Source organism: Gigantopelta aegis, chromosome 2 (assembly GCF_016097555.1).
Source record: "Gigantopelta aegis isolate Gae_Host chromosome 2, Gae_host_genome, whole genome shotgun sequence".
Lineage (NCBI taxonomy): Eukaryota > Metazoa > Mollusca > Gastropoda > Neomphalida > Peltospiridae > Gigantopelta > Gigantopelta aegis.
In genome coordinates, this window is record NC_054700.1 from 19,170,322 (window position 1) to 19,187,046 (window position 16,725).

General features: G+C 38.3%; 2 protein-coding genes across 2 annotated transcripts; both read right to left on the reverse strand.

Annotated features, from left to right (window-relative positions):
• Positions 1-209: 209 nt before the first annotated feature.
• On the reverse strand, positions 210-2,148 carry LOC121377307 (solute carrier family 46 member 3-like). The gene has a single exon (XM_041505245.1). The coding sequence runs from the start codon at positions 1,602-1,604 to the stop codon at positions 459-461; it is 1,146 nt and encodes a 381-aa protein (XP_041361179.1). The 5' UTR covers positions 1,605-2,148; the 3' UTR covers positions 210-458.
• Positions 2,149-8,719: 6,571 nt separating this feature from the next.
• LOC121377315 (proton-coupled folate transporter-like) lies at positions 8,720-10,808 on the reverse strand. The gene has a single exon (XM_041505256.1). The coding sequence runs from the start codon at positions 10,610-10,612 to the stop codon at positions 9,932-9,934; it is 681 nt and encodes a 226-aa protein (XP_041361190.1). The 5' UTR covers positions 10,613-10,808; the 3' UTR covers positions 8,720-9,931.
• Positions 10,809-16,725: the final 5,917 nt, after the last annotated feature.

Sequence of the window (16,725 nt, forward strand, 5' to 3'; positions counted from 1 at the left end):
ACCTATTAAAGGCAGTCGCACGAACTATAGTAGTGTCGGAAATAGAATAAAACTGATTTTCGTCGATGTCTTTCATATCAAACTGACATGTAAATATTTAGTAAATATCTATTCAATGATACTCTACCTAATTTAGCATTTACTTGTTTGGGCTCTCATTGATGTACAAGGTGGTGTTTACTCGTGAAATTAAAAGAAAGATGTCGGTAAACAGGTGATTTGTGTACTTTATTGGAACAGACAATATAAACCCCTGACTAGCCCCAGGCGTGTGGGCAGGGGGTGGATTTTGGGGATCGTAACCCGCCCCTGCATAAACTAATGTGTTTGTTCAATAAATTTTTCGGAGGAGTCTGTCGCCCCTCTCCCCCCCCCCCCAAAAAAAAAGAAGAGAATCTCTCGTAAAAATATAGACCCCCTCCTGCTAAAAGTCCAGAACACGCGCGTAAGTCCTATAATTAACAAGATACGTTTTGTTTTCCTGGATCTTCAACGATCACCACCGTGTCTTCAGTTTTCTTCTCTGCCACAAACACATGCGAAATGGACGCCACGATTGCGAGGAAGGGCCACACGGACATGATCAAGAACACGGCCCCTCTAACACTGCCCCCCACGGTCGCGCTGTATATTGAACCGTACAATGTGTTCGACACGAAACAGGTGATCGTCTCCAGGGTGGCGATCGACGCGAACACCGCCCCTTGCTGCGACGGCGACGTCATTCGCGACAGCATGGAGCGCGTTATCGGGGACGACGTCATTTCGCTGCTAGACACCACGGGCACCAACCACATCATCAGATCTGACGTCGCCATCGCCTCCAGAACAAGTCCGCCGATTTCCGCAAGCATCCCAGTGGCTATGATGTACTCGTCTCTGAGACAGGTCAAACATGCTTTGATTAACAGCATGGTTACCAAGGAACTGAGGCCGGTTCGCAGCGCCCCAAAGTAACCGATCTTGTCAGGAAGCCAGCAGAACGGCTGGTTCAAGACGTACAATGTCTCGGTGTTAAAACGACCAAATCTGCCGACCAGTCCAAGGCAGAATAACAGCATCACAATGATGTACTGGAGTCGGCGCCGACGGCTCCCGGTTAAGAGGTAGAAGCCGAAGACATTCTTTAAGTGACTTAGAAGCGATTTCCCCGAATCCTCAGAGCCGTGTGTAGTCTCCACCAAGAAGAAAATCACAAATAACAATGTCAGCAACCCCAACCCTGAGTTTAACACCATGGGAAAGAAGAAGCCAGTTGATTTAATAAGAAGTCCAGTTGCGAATTGCCCAGAGATCGTACCCGTTGCAAGCAACACCTCCAGCGCGACAATAGCCAGGGTTCTCTTGTTCTTTGGTGGAGTGATATCAGCAGTGTAGGCGTACATCGCCAAGAGAAAGGTCGTGAACGAACCCCCTATTCCGTCCAGTCCAAAGGCAAGGTAAAAATAATCCAGGTCCAAATTTAGCTTCACCACCAACATGGACACTATACCTTTGCCCAAACATCCGATTATTGGAATCACTAAAAACGGTTTTCGTCCGATGCTGTCGGAGTAGGATCCCATAACCAGGTTCACGAGGAGGGAAGGCAGACTGGTTTGCATAGGAGTAGTACAGGACTCTCTCCGAGGTCTCCTTCTGGAGTTTTATCTCCAATAGTGTATTGTTGTCGCTCTCGGTTCGATTACAGCTATACACGTAGTGGTGGCTTTTACTGGACGAGTTGGTGTAGCTTTCGTAGAGCCGCTGATGCACGTACTGTGGTATCCAAGAAATGAAGATGACGCCAGATAAGAAATACAACATCATGATGATTCCACAGGGGACCGCTCCACGGAGGAAGGAGACTTTCTGAATTGTGGTTTCGTTTACAGAAATCAACGGCTTCGTCTCGTCAACTTCGGTAGCCATTGTTTAGTGACAGTTCGATTCGGCGTAATGTCATCGGTCCCTCTGTCGGTAGCCAGTGTAAACATGACCTACTTCAGCAACTATCTGAATAAAAAGTACATATGTCCTGAAAACGGAATTTCCAAATTGATATCGTGGATAAATCCTTGCGTCCTTGTCAACTCTGAATAATTATGATAAAAAAGTATTCATCATGCGTCCCCAAACTACCGCATGCAAGAACAGGTCTGTGGATGTACCGACACATACACGCTTAGGCAACCTCGAGACCGAAATAAGTTTGTGTCACGGCTTGTCACATGCTTTATTCAACTCGTGACCTGAATTGTAAAACTGTTTATACCCCACTTCCGGTCGCGTTGTCATGGTTTCTTTTGTTATAAGTGTAGGTGTATTCACCTATAACCTACACTTTTCCTCCAAATGTGTAGGTGTATTACAATGCACCTACACTTTTGGAGAAAAAGTGTAGGTGTATCACGATACACCTACACTTTTCATTTAACTAAATCTGTATTTAAAACCAAACAAAAACCAAACAGATTATGAATAATACAATGAACGTTTATTGTCATAACTTACATTGAAATCCGGAAGGTATGTCCGTTGTTTCTCTTATATATGATGAGCACGTGTTCACATTTGGAGAAACGGACGTTTGCGCGACCGTTACTAATACTTTCCGTCACGTTCACACTTGCGATGTTCGGTTGCAACGCATTGTCTTTTAAATCCTTCAACACTTCACTAAAGTCTTTAGGTATCCATATTGGGGGAATGTAGACGAATTTTCCCCTTGTACTAAACGTCCAGCTGGCATAACCTGTATTATACAACACCACGTGTTCTTAGACGTGTTTGCGGGAATCAGTAGCGTAACTGTCTCCAAAAACATTTCTCCTCCTGCAGTTAGAATTTAAAATCTTCTTGGATTGTCCAAATTAAAGGCGCTCTGTCACGGATGGTTGACCTAATTATTGACCCAACAAAGTATTATATGACAATATATACATTTGATTTGTACCTAAACGTACTTTATTAAACCATCTACATAACCAGTATATTCCACATTGATATTTTATAAAAATAATTGAATTATGTCAACGGCCCATAATTCAGAGAAAAATAACGGCTATTTGGAGAGCAGAGGTGTGACGTATTATTTTGAGTCACGTGACGGGCAACCCCCGAATAACCGCAGTGTCAAAACGATTTACCAAGCTCGTGTAACGAGAACGCATTACCGTCCTCTGCGACGTAGGGTAAATAGAAAAAAACAACAACAAAAAACAAAACAATGAAAATAAGTTATTAAAAATAAATTAAAAAAACATGTGCTGAATGATAATAAGCTTATACATTAATTTATTTTAGTAACAGAAGCATGTTAAACGTCGACAATCCCGACTAGTTAGGCCTTTGCATCTATAGGTAAATGTATCGTTAGTCGTAGGCCTACGCAAAAAACTGTAAACATCTGGGTCACAAACACCTTCATTTTCCACCTTGTCAAATTCATGTTATGCGAAATATGCCATAACAGCTGACTTCGGATAGGAATTGTTACATTTTGAAAGAATACTCTGAACTAGACGGTGTTTATATACGATGTGACTATATATACGACGGTCGTGTATATAGCCTCCGCTAACGACGGCTGGCTATATTCACAGAAAAAAATGTATATAGACGATAAATAAGTATTTGATTGATCCATATTACCGAACCATCTGGAATAGAAGGAATACATACTAATTAATGTACGAACAGTGCGTTATGTGAACAGGGGGGACGTGTGTGTGTGTGTGGAGGGGGGGGGGGGGGTGGATCGTCAAATAGCGTACTATTGCCCCTACAGTAATAACAAAAAATTAATAATAATAAATAAATAAATAATAAATAAAAATAAAAATTACAAATTATCAGCTGCTGAGGTAGATTATCAGAAAGAGAAACTAACTTCGGACAGTACACAAACTAACAACAGGGCTTGAACTTAATAATTTTGCTCTGATTGCAGGTTTGAGGCTCCTTACGTAAATGTTTTTAAAAGTTGATTTTACAGCAAATAAATATGACTAAAAGGTTATTTTGCTGTATTTAGTCATATTTCAAACGCGCAAAATTACAAGGAGTAGTAAAACTTAAAATACATATTTTTTTTATACCAGTAACGCTGAAACCAGATCTGTAACAACAGCCACCCCCCACCCCCACCCCCCATAGTGTATTATTATTAATTATTATTATTATTATTATTAGTCTGCTACTACCTTTTTGGGTGGCGGGGGCGGTGTTTTATCTGGGGGTGGGTTGTCTATAAAAATGCACGTAGAACTGGATTAAACTGGGTTAAGTAATAATTAAGCCAACCTTTGTACGGCAAAACATGCGACAGTAGGCCCCTATACTATGTTGTTGTTGTTTTTGTTGTTGTTTGTTTTGTTTTTTGTTTTTTGTTGTTGTTGTTTTTTTTGTTTTTTTTCGGGGGGGGGGGGTCTTTTTCTTCTTTTTTTTGGACTGTACATTAAACCGAATGACAACTTTGCGAACCAGTCAAAATAATTTGCAAACGTTTAACGAAAAACGACTGGCTGGTCGTATGCCACATTTGTGACGCTGGAAAACATGTTATACGTTTCGAACCAATTACTATAGCGTTGTAACCGTCTTGACTCTCTCCCCTGCTAAATTCCATGCACACGCGCCTGATAATAATAATAATAATAATAATAATAATAATAACAATCTAATTAAAATTAGCTCCACTATTACATGTGGATCTAACAGCAGCCCGTTGGAGCTGATGTCCAGTTGACCTTTCATTTGACCAATCAAAACCTTACTTGCAAAATCATGCCAGTGATTTAAAAAGAATTTGAGAACATTCGAGATTATGCCGAGGGTATACGAAATGATTCGGGTGAATTACGAAGTATGCCAGAAACTAATTTCAATATTGAAATTTTATATAAAATTCGTTTCAAGACAAAACAAAAACCGTGATGGTATAGCCATAAAATCTGTTTATACTAGTATACAATACAGAGTTTATTACTACACTTTCCCCCCTGCTTTTTCAATGTTGAAATAGACCAACATGTTCGCCTATTGCATAAATAGTCTCGCCCGATATTCTTAGAATTTGTATGCTCCCGAATAATGCTATAAACAACGAAGTGTAATTGGTCGATATTTGAATTGTTGTTTATAGATGAAATGTCACCTGGACATGGGAGTCCATGCAATGCTGTTAGATCTACCAGGATAGACCCAGTAGAGCTAATTTTAATCAGATTGTAATAATAATAATAATAAATGGTGAGTTCATGTTCCGACTGTTTATTATTTTATTTCAGCGTATTCGCAGTTATTTCCGTCATGAAATAATATTTTTTATGACTTTTTTATTATACAGCTGACCCTCATTTACCAAGTCTCGACGGTCGTTTATATAAAATTCTAAAATATATTATACGGTTGTCGTGTATACAGCCTCATCACTACGGGTCTGTTTTGCCATATTTTTATGACTTTTCACAAGAAGACTTCCAAATTTTAAAAATTAAGCGTTTCATGGAATTCCCTCAATCGTAGTTCAATTTCAGAATTGATATTTTATAAAGTGTTAGTAGAACTTTCAAAGTTTAGTTTGTATACTAGTAACACATTAATCATGTATATATTTTTAAAATAAAATATACTAAAGTAGACAATGAACGTTTTCACTTCTTAATTTTACGTGTTAAAATCGACAAATTCAAATAAGTATTATTTCGTTTCGAAAGGGTAAAGTTGGGGTTGGGGGGGGGGGGAGAGGTGTAGGGGGGGTGTTTAACGACATCAAAGATAAAGCATATTGATTTAATAATCATCCGACCCCATACAACCGTAAATAAAATGTGTTGAGTGCGTCGTTAAATGAAACATATCCTATCTTTCCTTCCATCTGCTGTTGGAGGTCTAACATTTGGTAATTTTGACATATAATCTTAGAGAGGAATTGGGTGCATGTGCAGGCGGAGGGTATTGGAGGTCGAAACCCTTACTTGCCCAAGCTTAAAGAAAATTGAAATGTATTTTTGGGGGGAGCATGGCCCTATCTCACAGACAGGATATCACATACCATGGTCTTTTTGTATACCCACCGATCAGTATCGATCCATTTCCAAAAAACACCTTTTTAGGTCTAAGTAATGAATAAAAATAGCATATAGTCTTGAAAAATGTTACGTAAATCGAACACAGTACCCTCTTCCTCTACCCCTAGAGTGTTACGTAATTAGTAACACCCCTTTACATGTAACGCGTATGCCAACAGCTGGCGACTCTCAAAATTTCAAGGCAAATCCCCCACTCACCGACCCCTGGAAAGGCGTTGTACCATAGCTCTATGGATATAAATATGTTTTGGAGATATGAGACGACCCCTCAATCAAGACGGTTAAATTTCCTAAAAAATTGCGAAATCTCACGTGATCTCTTGTTGGGGAATTTTATACTTTGTGATAAGCCAATGAAAACCGAGATCGGTACGAGCCCGTCAAAAGTGTCCCACTTTCAAAATACTGGCTTTGTTTTTGACCTCGATAAGCCAGCGTAGTGAAACCAATACGGAGTGCGGCGTCATATATGCACCAAACGTAATTGGATTTTCTGTTCTATATGCTTAAATAATAAAAATATTCCAAGGAATGTAGTTTTAAAATTACTGGTTTAGAAGATCAGTGTCTATTTAAACAATGCGTTTGTTGTCATCCTAACGTTTGAAGTAGCACAAAGCAGATTTTACCTCCTAATTATAATGTCGTTCGTACCAAATTTTTTTAAAAAATCTTACAATGGCCGCAAACTCACCACAGTCCCTTAATAAAACAATTTTAAAATAATATAATAATAATAATAATAATAATAATAATAATAAAACGAAAAAGTAAGTAAATAAAATAAAATAAAATAAAATATAATAATAATAATAATAATAATGATATAAAATTAAAAATAATAAAATTAAATGAATGTACATGGGAGTATTTGTCTTGCCACGTTTTCGAACAATTCGACGAAAGAAAAAGTACGGAAATACGCAAGTAAAATATTTATTTTTATTAAGGATATGTATCAATTTGAGCAACGCTCATTGTTCCATTAACCAACAAGAATTAAACCGTTACGTCAACTGAAAATAAAAATAAGAATATAAAACATAAATAGTGTATATTGAAGAGGTACGAACTTATTGCACAAATTATAACCTCACGGTCATCCCCAAAACATTATAGTTATGATCAGGATCCAAATTAACAAAACATCGTAACTTTACGATTAGGATTATAAGTTGTATATATTTACAAGTATTTTGGTATCTATTTAAAGTGACAGACCCTAGCTTTTAAACACAACGACGTATTTTCCTCTATTAAAACCGTTTTTCATAATTTAAATTAAAAGTACTTATATCTTAGTATTTAGAATATTCATTTTCGTACACCCGAAGTGGTTCTTTTGATCCAGGGGTGCTTGCGTCGCAGGTTTGAAACACCTCGGTGGATCCATTCAACTGATTGGGGGTTTTGCCGTTCCAACCAGTGCACCACAACTGGTTAAAGACCGTGGTATGTGCTTTCCTGTATGTATGAAAGTGCTGCATTAGGAAAAATGTAGCGTTTCCTCTCATAACTACGTGTCAGAATTACCAAATGTTTAACATCTAATAGCAGATGATCAATTAATCAATGTGCTCTAGTGGTGTCGTTAAACAAAACAAATTTACTTGAAATTATTATCGTACTTTGACACAGTGTGACTAGAATATCGCGGTACAATAGTCCAAGTAGACTTAAAGGCAGTCGCACGAACTATAGTAGTGTCGGAAATAGAATAAAACTGATTTTCGTCGATGTCTTTCATATTAAACTGACATGTAAATATTTTGTAAATATCTATTCAATGATACTCTACCTAATTTAGCATTTACTTGCTTGGGTTCTCATTGATGTACAAGGTGGTGTTTACTCGTGAAATTAAAAGAAAGATGTCAGTAAACAGGTGATTTGTGTACTTTATTGGAACAGACTATAACATATTTTGATCGACTTGTCAATTTCATTGCTGTTGCAATATGTCAGGGACCATCTCTGATGACGGTTTACCCCTATCTCTTTCCAAAACAAAATATTTGTAGACATTTCTTAGTAACTTTTGAGCAAAACTGTCAAGAACCAGTCTGAATGTGTGATCTATTATACCGGTATTAAAGGTGCTATGTATTAAAGGAGCTATCTCCAAGTTGCATAATGACAGCTATTGCAAATAAAAAATTTTAAATAAACTTTTGCTTACTCCTTCAACTATATGCCCATAAATGATTCTAACAAAATAATTTTATCTACTAGTAGAAAATACATTTTTATTGGACAATTTGTATCACAAACAGATGCTCACATATAACTATGATATATCACCTTTAAGTGGTTGCAAGATTGTGTAAATTTCTAATGTGCTTATATTGAATTTATATTCACTAAATATGCTGATAATAATTAATAATATATGCTGCAATTCAAAACGCTCAGTTAACTTGCAGTTTTAATTTAAAAGTTTAAGTGTCAATGAAACTGACACATGTAGATCAACATTTGTTATAGTCTGTTCCAATAAAGTGCACAAATCACCTGTTTACTGATATCTCTTTTAATTTCAAGAGTAAACACCACCTTGTACATCAATGAGAGCCAAAACAAGTAAATGCTCAATTAGGTAGAGTATTATTAAATATATATTTATAAAATATTTACCCGTTAGTTTAATATGAAAGAAATAATCAACGAAAATCATTTTTATTCTATTTCCGACACTACGTTTTTTTTTTAGAAATAGACACTGCGAGTACGTTCCTCGTCAACTATCGCTCACTTCATAATGTGTTTTGCAAGCAGGTTAAACCGCCAAAGTTAGGTAAAAATGAGCGGTCACCCCACAAATTCCGCACATGATTTACGGCTACATAGCCATAATTTCATTACATATGTTGCTGGTTAGATAAATTACAGTTAGTGTCAATTAAACATTTATATTTTCTGGCAACATGTTAGGTCGTTTAGCAGATAAATTGTCGATCCACTGGCGTTGCCACTGATGCGAGTGTGGGCGTGGGTGTGAGGGGAGCATGCCTCCCCGAATGTTACCTATTTTCCGCCACCTTTTAATTTTACCTGTCGCCCTATAATACGACTCAGACAGTGGGTATGCCTCCCAATATTTGCGACCTCAACAATACAAACCCCTGACTAGCCCCAGGCGTGTGGGCAGGGGGTGGATTTTGGGGATCGTAACCCGCCCCTGCACAAACAAATGTGTTTGTTCAATACATTTTTCGGAGGAGTCTGTCGCTCCCCCCCCCCCAAAAAAAAAAGAAAAAAGAAAAGAAAAAAAAGAAGAGAATCTCTCGTAACAATATGTCCAGCACACGCGCGTAAGTCCTATATTTAACAAGAGACGTTTTGTTTTCCTTGATCTTCAACGATCACTACCGTGTCTTTAGTTTCCTTCTCTGCCACAAATACATGCAAAATGGACGCCACGATTGCGAGGAAGGGCCACACGGACACTGCCCCCCACGGTCGCGCTATGTATTGAACCGTACATTGTGTTCGACACGAAACAGGTGATCGTCTCCAGGGTGGCGATCGACGCGAACACAGCCCCTTGCTGCGTTATCGGGGACGACGTCAGACACCACGGGCACCAACCACATCATCAGATCTGACCTCGCCATCGCCTACTGAACAAGTCCGCCGATTTCCGCAAGCATCCCAGTGGCTATGATGTATTCGTCTCTGAGACAGGTCAAACATGCTTTGATTAACAGCATGGTTACCAAGGAACTGAGGCCGGTTCGCAGCGCCCCAAAGTAACCGATCTTGTCGGGAAGCCAGCAAAAGCGCTGGCTCAGAGCCGTGTGTAGTCTCCACCAAGAAGAAAATCACAAATAACAATGTCAGCAACCCCAACCCTGAGTTTAACACCATGGGAAAGAAGAAGCCCGTTGATTTAATAAGAAGTCCAGTTGCAAATTTTCCAAAGATCGTACCCGTTGCAAGCAACACCTCCAGCGCGACAATAGCCAGGTTCTCTTGTTCTTTGGTGGAGTGATATCAGCAGTGTAGGCGTACATCGCCAAGAGAAAGGTCGTGAACGAACCCCCTATTCCGTCCAGTCCAAAGGCAAGGTAAAAATAATCCAGGTCCAAATTTAGCTTCACCACCAACATGGACACTACACCTTTGCCCAAACATCCGATTATTGGAATCACTAAAAACGGTTTTCGTCCGATGCTGTCGGAGTAGGATCCCATAACCAGGTTCACGAGGAGGTAACGTAGACTGGTTGCATAGGAGTAGTACAGTACTCTCTCCGAGGTCTCCTTCTGGAGTTTTATCTCCAAAAGTGTATTGTTGTTGGTCTCTGTTCGATTGCAGCTATACACGTAGTGGTTGCTTTTACTGGACGAGTTGGTGTAGCTTTCGTAGAGCCGCTGATGCACGTACTGTGGTATCCAAGAAATGAAGATGAAGCCAGATAAGAAATACATCATCATGATGATTCCACAGGGGACCGCTCCACGGAGGAAGGAGACTTTCCGAATTGTGGTTTCGTTTACAGAAATCAACGGCTTCGTCTCGTCATCTTCCGTAGCCATTGTTTAGTGACAGTTGGATTCAGCGTAATGTCATCGGTCCCTCTGTCGGTAGCCAGTGTAAACATGACCTACTTCAGCGACTATCTCAATGAAAAGTACATATGTCCTGAAAACGGTATTTCAAAATTGATATCATGGATAATATTGTTCCTCGCGTCATTGTCAACTCTGAATAATTATGATCAAAATGTCTTGATCATGCGTCCCCAAACTACCGCATGCAAGAACAGGTCTGTGGATGTACCGATACATACACGGTTAGGCAACCTCGAGACCGAAATAAGTTTGTGTCACGGCTTGTCACATGCTTTATTCAACTCGTGACCTGAATTGTAAAACTGCTTATACCCCACTTCCGGTCTCGTTGTCATGGTTTCTTTTGTTAAAAAGTGTAGGTGTATTCACCTATAACCTACACTTTTCCTCCAAATGTGTAGGTGTATTACAATAGACGTACACTTTTCATTTAACTACACCTGTATTTAAAACAAAAAACAAACAGATTATGAATAATACAATGAACGTTTATTGTCATAACTTACATTGAAATCCGGAAGGTATTTCCGTTGTTTCTCTTATATTTGATCAGCACGTGCTCACATTTGGAGAAGCGGACGCCTGCGCGACCGTTACTAATACTTTCCGTCACGTTCAGACTTGCGATGTTCGGTTGCAACGCATTGTCTTTTAAATCCTTCAATACTTGACTAAAGTATTTAGGTATCCATATTGGGGGAATGTAGACGAATTTTCCCCTTATAGTAAACGTCCAGCTGTCATAACCTGTATTATACAACACCACGTGTTCTTAGACGTGTTTGCGGGAATCAGTAGCGTAACTGTCTCCAAAAACTTTTCTCCTCCTGCAGTTAGAATTTAAAATCTTCTTGGATTGTCCAAATTAAAATGTACAGAAATGAAGTCCACTTAACTAAACAAAAATCTTCATTCTGGCCTTCAAAGTCCTTTTTTGTTCTCGCTGGCTTATTTTCAAACCCACAACCTTCTTTCTCAATTCGCCTTTACAAAATAAGACAAAAATGGTTTGCTTGATGACACATCATTTGCATATAACAAAGTGCAAGCTATGTTTTCGTAATATTTCAACCAATAGAACAAGCTGTCTACAAAAATTATTTTTCTGGCTGACATCATTTGCATGTACGAAAGTTCGAATTATGTTTTCGTAATATTTCAACCAATAGAAAGAGCCATCTAATTACACATGCGCACTTAGTTCCCTTGAGATATTTACAGCACGATAGTCTGTTAAAATCATGCAATGTGCGGAGCTGTAGACAGTGTGGTAGGCGTGACAACTACCCCTTATCCAGTAAATTCCCCAAACTTAAAAACAATCATTAAATATTATTTCATATCATAAACATTACTTTTTTAGACGATCTAAATGTAAAAATGTTCTCGGAAATAACATTTTAGTACATAATTCTTCATACTATACCCATCCCAAAAAATATAAACTACGTCCCTGAGTTTTAATATATTCCGATACCAGTACAGCACTAACACACTGATAAAATCACATCAAACTGCATTTGCACGTGCGACACGAACAACTGAAATAGACAGTTTCACTGCTCCAGAAGAAAATGTGACCTCACGACGTCTGGTCCACGTTATTTTCATTTCCTTATTTACTACTTTCTAGTTATTGATTTTATTACCCATAGAAATAATATAATCATTCACTCGACCTTAAGTGGGGTATAAGTTCGTTATACCCACACTTACCCGTTGTATCGGTGAATATCGAAACAGTTTTGGTCGTGAAAACCACGACCAAAACTGTAAGGATATTTACCGATACACCTCGTAAAGTGTGAGTATAACTATTACTTACACATTGTTCACCCGGAATATATATATTTATATTCACAGAAGGGTCGAGTGTTAACAGTTGTTACCTCTAACTGCTGGCGGGGAACTGCGTTACGTACCAGCGACTTTCCCAGTCTCCATGTTCAAAAAATCTTCGATCCACTCCCGTTCTGCACCAATAAATGCGATTTGTCACTGTGACAGTTATCATATGAATGAATGAATGAATGAATGAATGGATGTTTAACGACACCCCAGCACGAAAAATACATCGGCTATTGGGTTTCAAACTATGGTAATGCAAACAAATAAGGTGACGATCAACATCAATATAAAAATTCAAGATTTAAATAAAAACAATGTAAAGAACTGTGCAAGAATACTGTGACGGAAAATGCTCTTATCTTTTCGCTTGTGGCGATATTAATTGTTTTAGAGGGCCGTGTGCAGCTTGGTTACGTAATACCCCCGCGCGACCGTACCCCCTAATACACACAGAGACCAGGTGTGGAGGCCATGTGACCAGTAGTTACGTAATACCTCCGGTAGTGCGGTTTTACGACTGTGGGTTTCTGGCGAACTAGGCGACAGTAAATCTGGCCATCTAAGAAAATATACCGTCTCTGGGAGTTGTGGAAATATCACATGATAGGTGAGGTACCGCGTTGTGCCCCCAGGCGATATTCGCTGTCTCTGAGATTTTTGAATAAATAGATAGGATTTTAGATATATCGGGGAGAAACATTGGAAGTATCCAGGGGAACGGACGTCGTCCACTGAACGATCTATATAAGTTCAGTCCGGACGTGGTAAATATATTTTTCTGCTCTGTTGTATAACCTTGATGTGATTGATGTGACTTTAAATATTTTAATACTGTATTATACCAATATTCTTTAGACAGTGTATCCGGTAATCTGACGAAGTAAATTGTAGGCTTCACTGTTCTAATATTTTTATACCAGTATTTGGTAATATAAAGCTTAGCCAGTCATCCTAGAGGACCTAGGTAAACTGTAGGTTATTGTCTTTATTGTGATAGGTACCAGTATTAATTCTGTACTACAAGGTTTCTGAATGAGTATTTAAGGGTTAATTAAAAATTAACCAGTTAGGCATAGAGTTGTAATTCCTTTATTAATTAAGTTTCCCTGGCAGCGTTTCTCAATTATCACACGTGTGTGTGTTGTATTACCGTGAAGTGATTAGAATATTGTGTAAACTAGACACCTAGTGATTAACTAATTAAGTGATTAGTTCTGGGTTGTTATTATATTGTTGTTGTTAATTAACTACTGTGGCAAGTACATTTGTCAGCGTAGTGTTAATACAAATTCCAAAGTGTATTGTGTTTTGTTGTGTTTTCTAGTGAAGTAAACGTGCTACATATATATATTTATATAAGATCTTATCTCTGATTATACCTAGAGCCGAGCCACTCGAGTATTAGACTGTCCGATACAGAGAGATCTAATATATATACAGTTAGGAGAGATATTTGGATAATCGTGTTTTATTCAGTTACGGGTATTATTAGGATCCCCGTGACAGAAGTAAAAATTGGGGTGCTCGTCCCGGATCTGAAACGGGACATGTATATTTAAAAAGTATTGTTTGTAAATGGGGGCTTTATAAATTATTTTTACAAATTAACTAGAAGTAGCAACGTTGTTCACTAGAAAAGAGAAAAAAAATAAGTGCGTCATACCTAAACATGGATAAGAATTTGCTGGATAGGTCCTACGCTCAGTGTAGTGGAGATTAAGCGAGCACGTAAGGCCGGATTAGTTGAAATTGCGAGTGAGCGAAAAATTGATTTAACATCAGCTAAAACATTAGGTGATATAAAGACAATTATTATCCAGGAAATTTTTGGTGATAGTCCTGTTATGGAAGACAGTGAGATTGTTCCAGAGATAGAGATAAATGAGTTAAGTGTGGAACAACAGTTAGCTTTTAAAAAGGTTTAGTACGAAAGAGAAGAACGTGCATTAGATAGAGAGAGGTATAGAGAAAAAGAAGATAGAGAAGAGAGAGATAGGGATAGAGAGAAGAGAGATAGGGATAGAGAGAGAGAAGATAGAGGGATAGAGAGAAAGAAGAGAGAGATACGGATAGAGAATTGCAGTTAGCAAAATTAAAAGTGGAACATGAGTTAAAGTTGAATACTGAAGAAGTTAGACGAGAGGCAGGAAATGGGTTTAACATGTCGGAGGCTTATAGATCAGTGCCTGTATTTGACGACCAGGAGGTAGATATGTTCTTCCAACTTTTTGAACGGGCCGCTAAGCAGCTAAGTTGGCCGCAGTCTAAGTGGACAGTGTTAGCCGTGTCTACGTTTAAGGGGAAGGCTAGCGTAGCTTATAATTCAATGAGTGATGAGCGAGCGAGTCAGTACGACCTAGTTAAGTCTGCAGTGTTGAGGGCTTACGAGTTACGACCTGAGGATTATCGTTTACGGTATAGCGAGTTGAGAAAAACGCAGGGTCAGTCTTATAGTGAGTTTGTGGCTAAGAAAGCAGGGATGTTTGATAAATGGGTGATTTCTCATCAGGTAGGGTCATATACCGAGTTACGGGAATTCGTCGCGTGAGAGATAAAAGGTCGTAAGTGGCACATACGACCTAAAACGTCTTTTTTTGCATATTCGGAATCGCCATCCCCGATTACATATTGTCACAAAAAATCGTAGCTATGTCTCTAATTGCATCGCTTATACAGAAGGATTTAAATGGTCGTAAATGAATCACAGATACCAATTTGCACGAAAATAGACGTAACTGACACATACGACTTTCCTCCGATTTGCTTGCTGTCCATATGTGAACACGACTGGTCGTGTGTGGTAGATACACCCTTTTTAAATACAGTTCGTTATATAATTATGTCTGACATAGGTCGTATGTGCCAAATACGAGACATATGTATTCTTTGTTATCGGTCTGTGACAGAAATTACAAATGCAAAGTACAATAGAGCATATATACTACTCAAAATAATTTAAGGGTCAGACGATATTTTCGACATTATTTTCTGAATGTCAATTATATTAGCTAGACCATAATGTCACGCATGGTATTGTTCCATTTTGACGAATGTGGGTCTAAGCAACCCATAAATGAATTAAAATCAACTGTAATTGACACTGTCGACGAATTAGGCAGGAGAATTCGGGATAACCATGCCCCTCCGGCCAACCTTCATGATCTGGGTCAACTTCCTATGGCAGAGTGGCAGGCCATTCCCCAAGAGTTCTTCAGACGTCTGATCAACAGCATGAGGCAACGATGTGTCGAGTGTATTCGCGCCAGGGGTGGATTCACACACTATTAAACGAATGTTCTAATGTGTAAAATCCATGTTTGACAACCTTCAACTTTGACAGCATGTCATGTGACTTTCTTGTATTTGTGGGTTTTTTGTAAATATGGAACAATAAATAAAAAATTTGGTGTAGTTTACATCATCAATCTAATACACTCTGAAACTTATTTGGTTATAAATTTTTGACCCTTAAATTCTTTTGAGTAGTATATTATGTGAATATTTGTATGTGCTTGAATCCTAAAAATAATATGATTTTTGTCATTGTGAGAGCCCGGTCTATTTAAGAAAAACATTTGGTACTGCATGCAACAAACCATTTGGCAACAGACATGAGTGGTGTCTATATATATATAAATAGGAATTGCAGTAACATTAATGTTTGTATGGTTTGCTATTTTATGTGCACCATAATTATAATAATAAACATGTTTCGGTGAATTTTCTTGAAAAACAAATATCTATTTTGAAATGTTTTTAATTGAAGCAAAGTTTCCAACATGTAATTTGTATCTGAAGATACAATTTTAATTCATAATAAATGTTGTATGTGGCATATACGACCAAAGTGCAAGCATAATGACACTGATTTAATTATAGGTTACGGTGATCAAATTCCGCCTTTCAGTTGCCTTTGAAGATCTACTGGATTGCTCAAATGTAGGTATTATGGATTAACAATATTGCATATACAAACGTCATTGTAAGTTATCCAGGATAAATTTAAAGTCCAGTAACAAAAGACAGTGTAATCAGACGTAAGGTTAAAAGTGAATAAAGTGAATGTGGCCTCAACATAAACGATAGCAAGATCTATGGACTTTGATTAACTTTACAGTTAACAAATATTTGCAACAGAATATCCCTGTCTTGAGTCAGACTTCCGATCCTATTGGAGGTCGGACTTGGGATAGGCGTGTTCGAAACCCTAGTGGTATATGGACTATGGA

Excerpts from the sequence above, each read along its gene's own strand:
- LOC121377315 (XM_041505256.1), bottom strand. The coding sequence starts at position 10,612 with ATGGCTACGGAAGATGACGAGACGAAGCCGTTGATTTCTGTAAACGAA.
- LOC121377307 (XM_041505245.1), bottom strand. The coding sequence starts at position 1,604 with ATGCAAACCAGTCTGCCTTCCCTCCTCGTGAACCTGGTTATGGGATCC.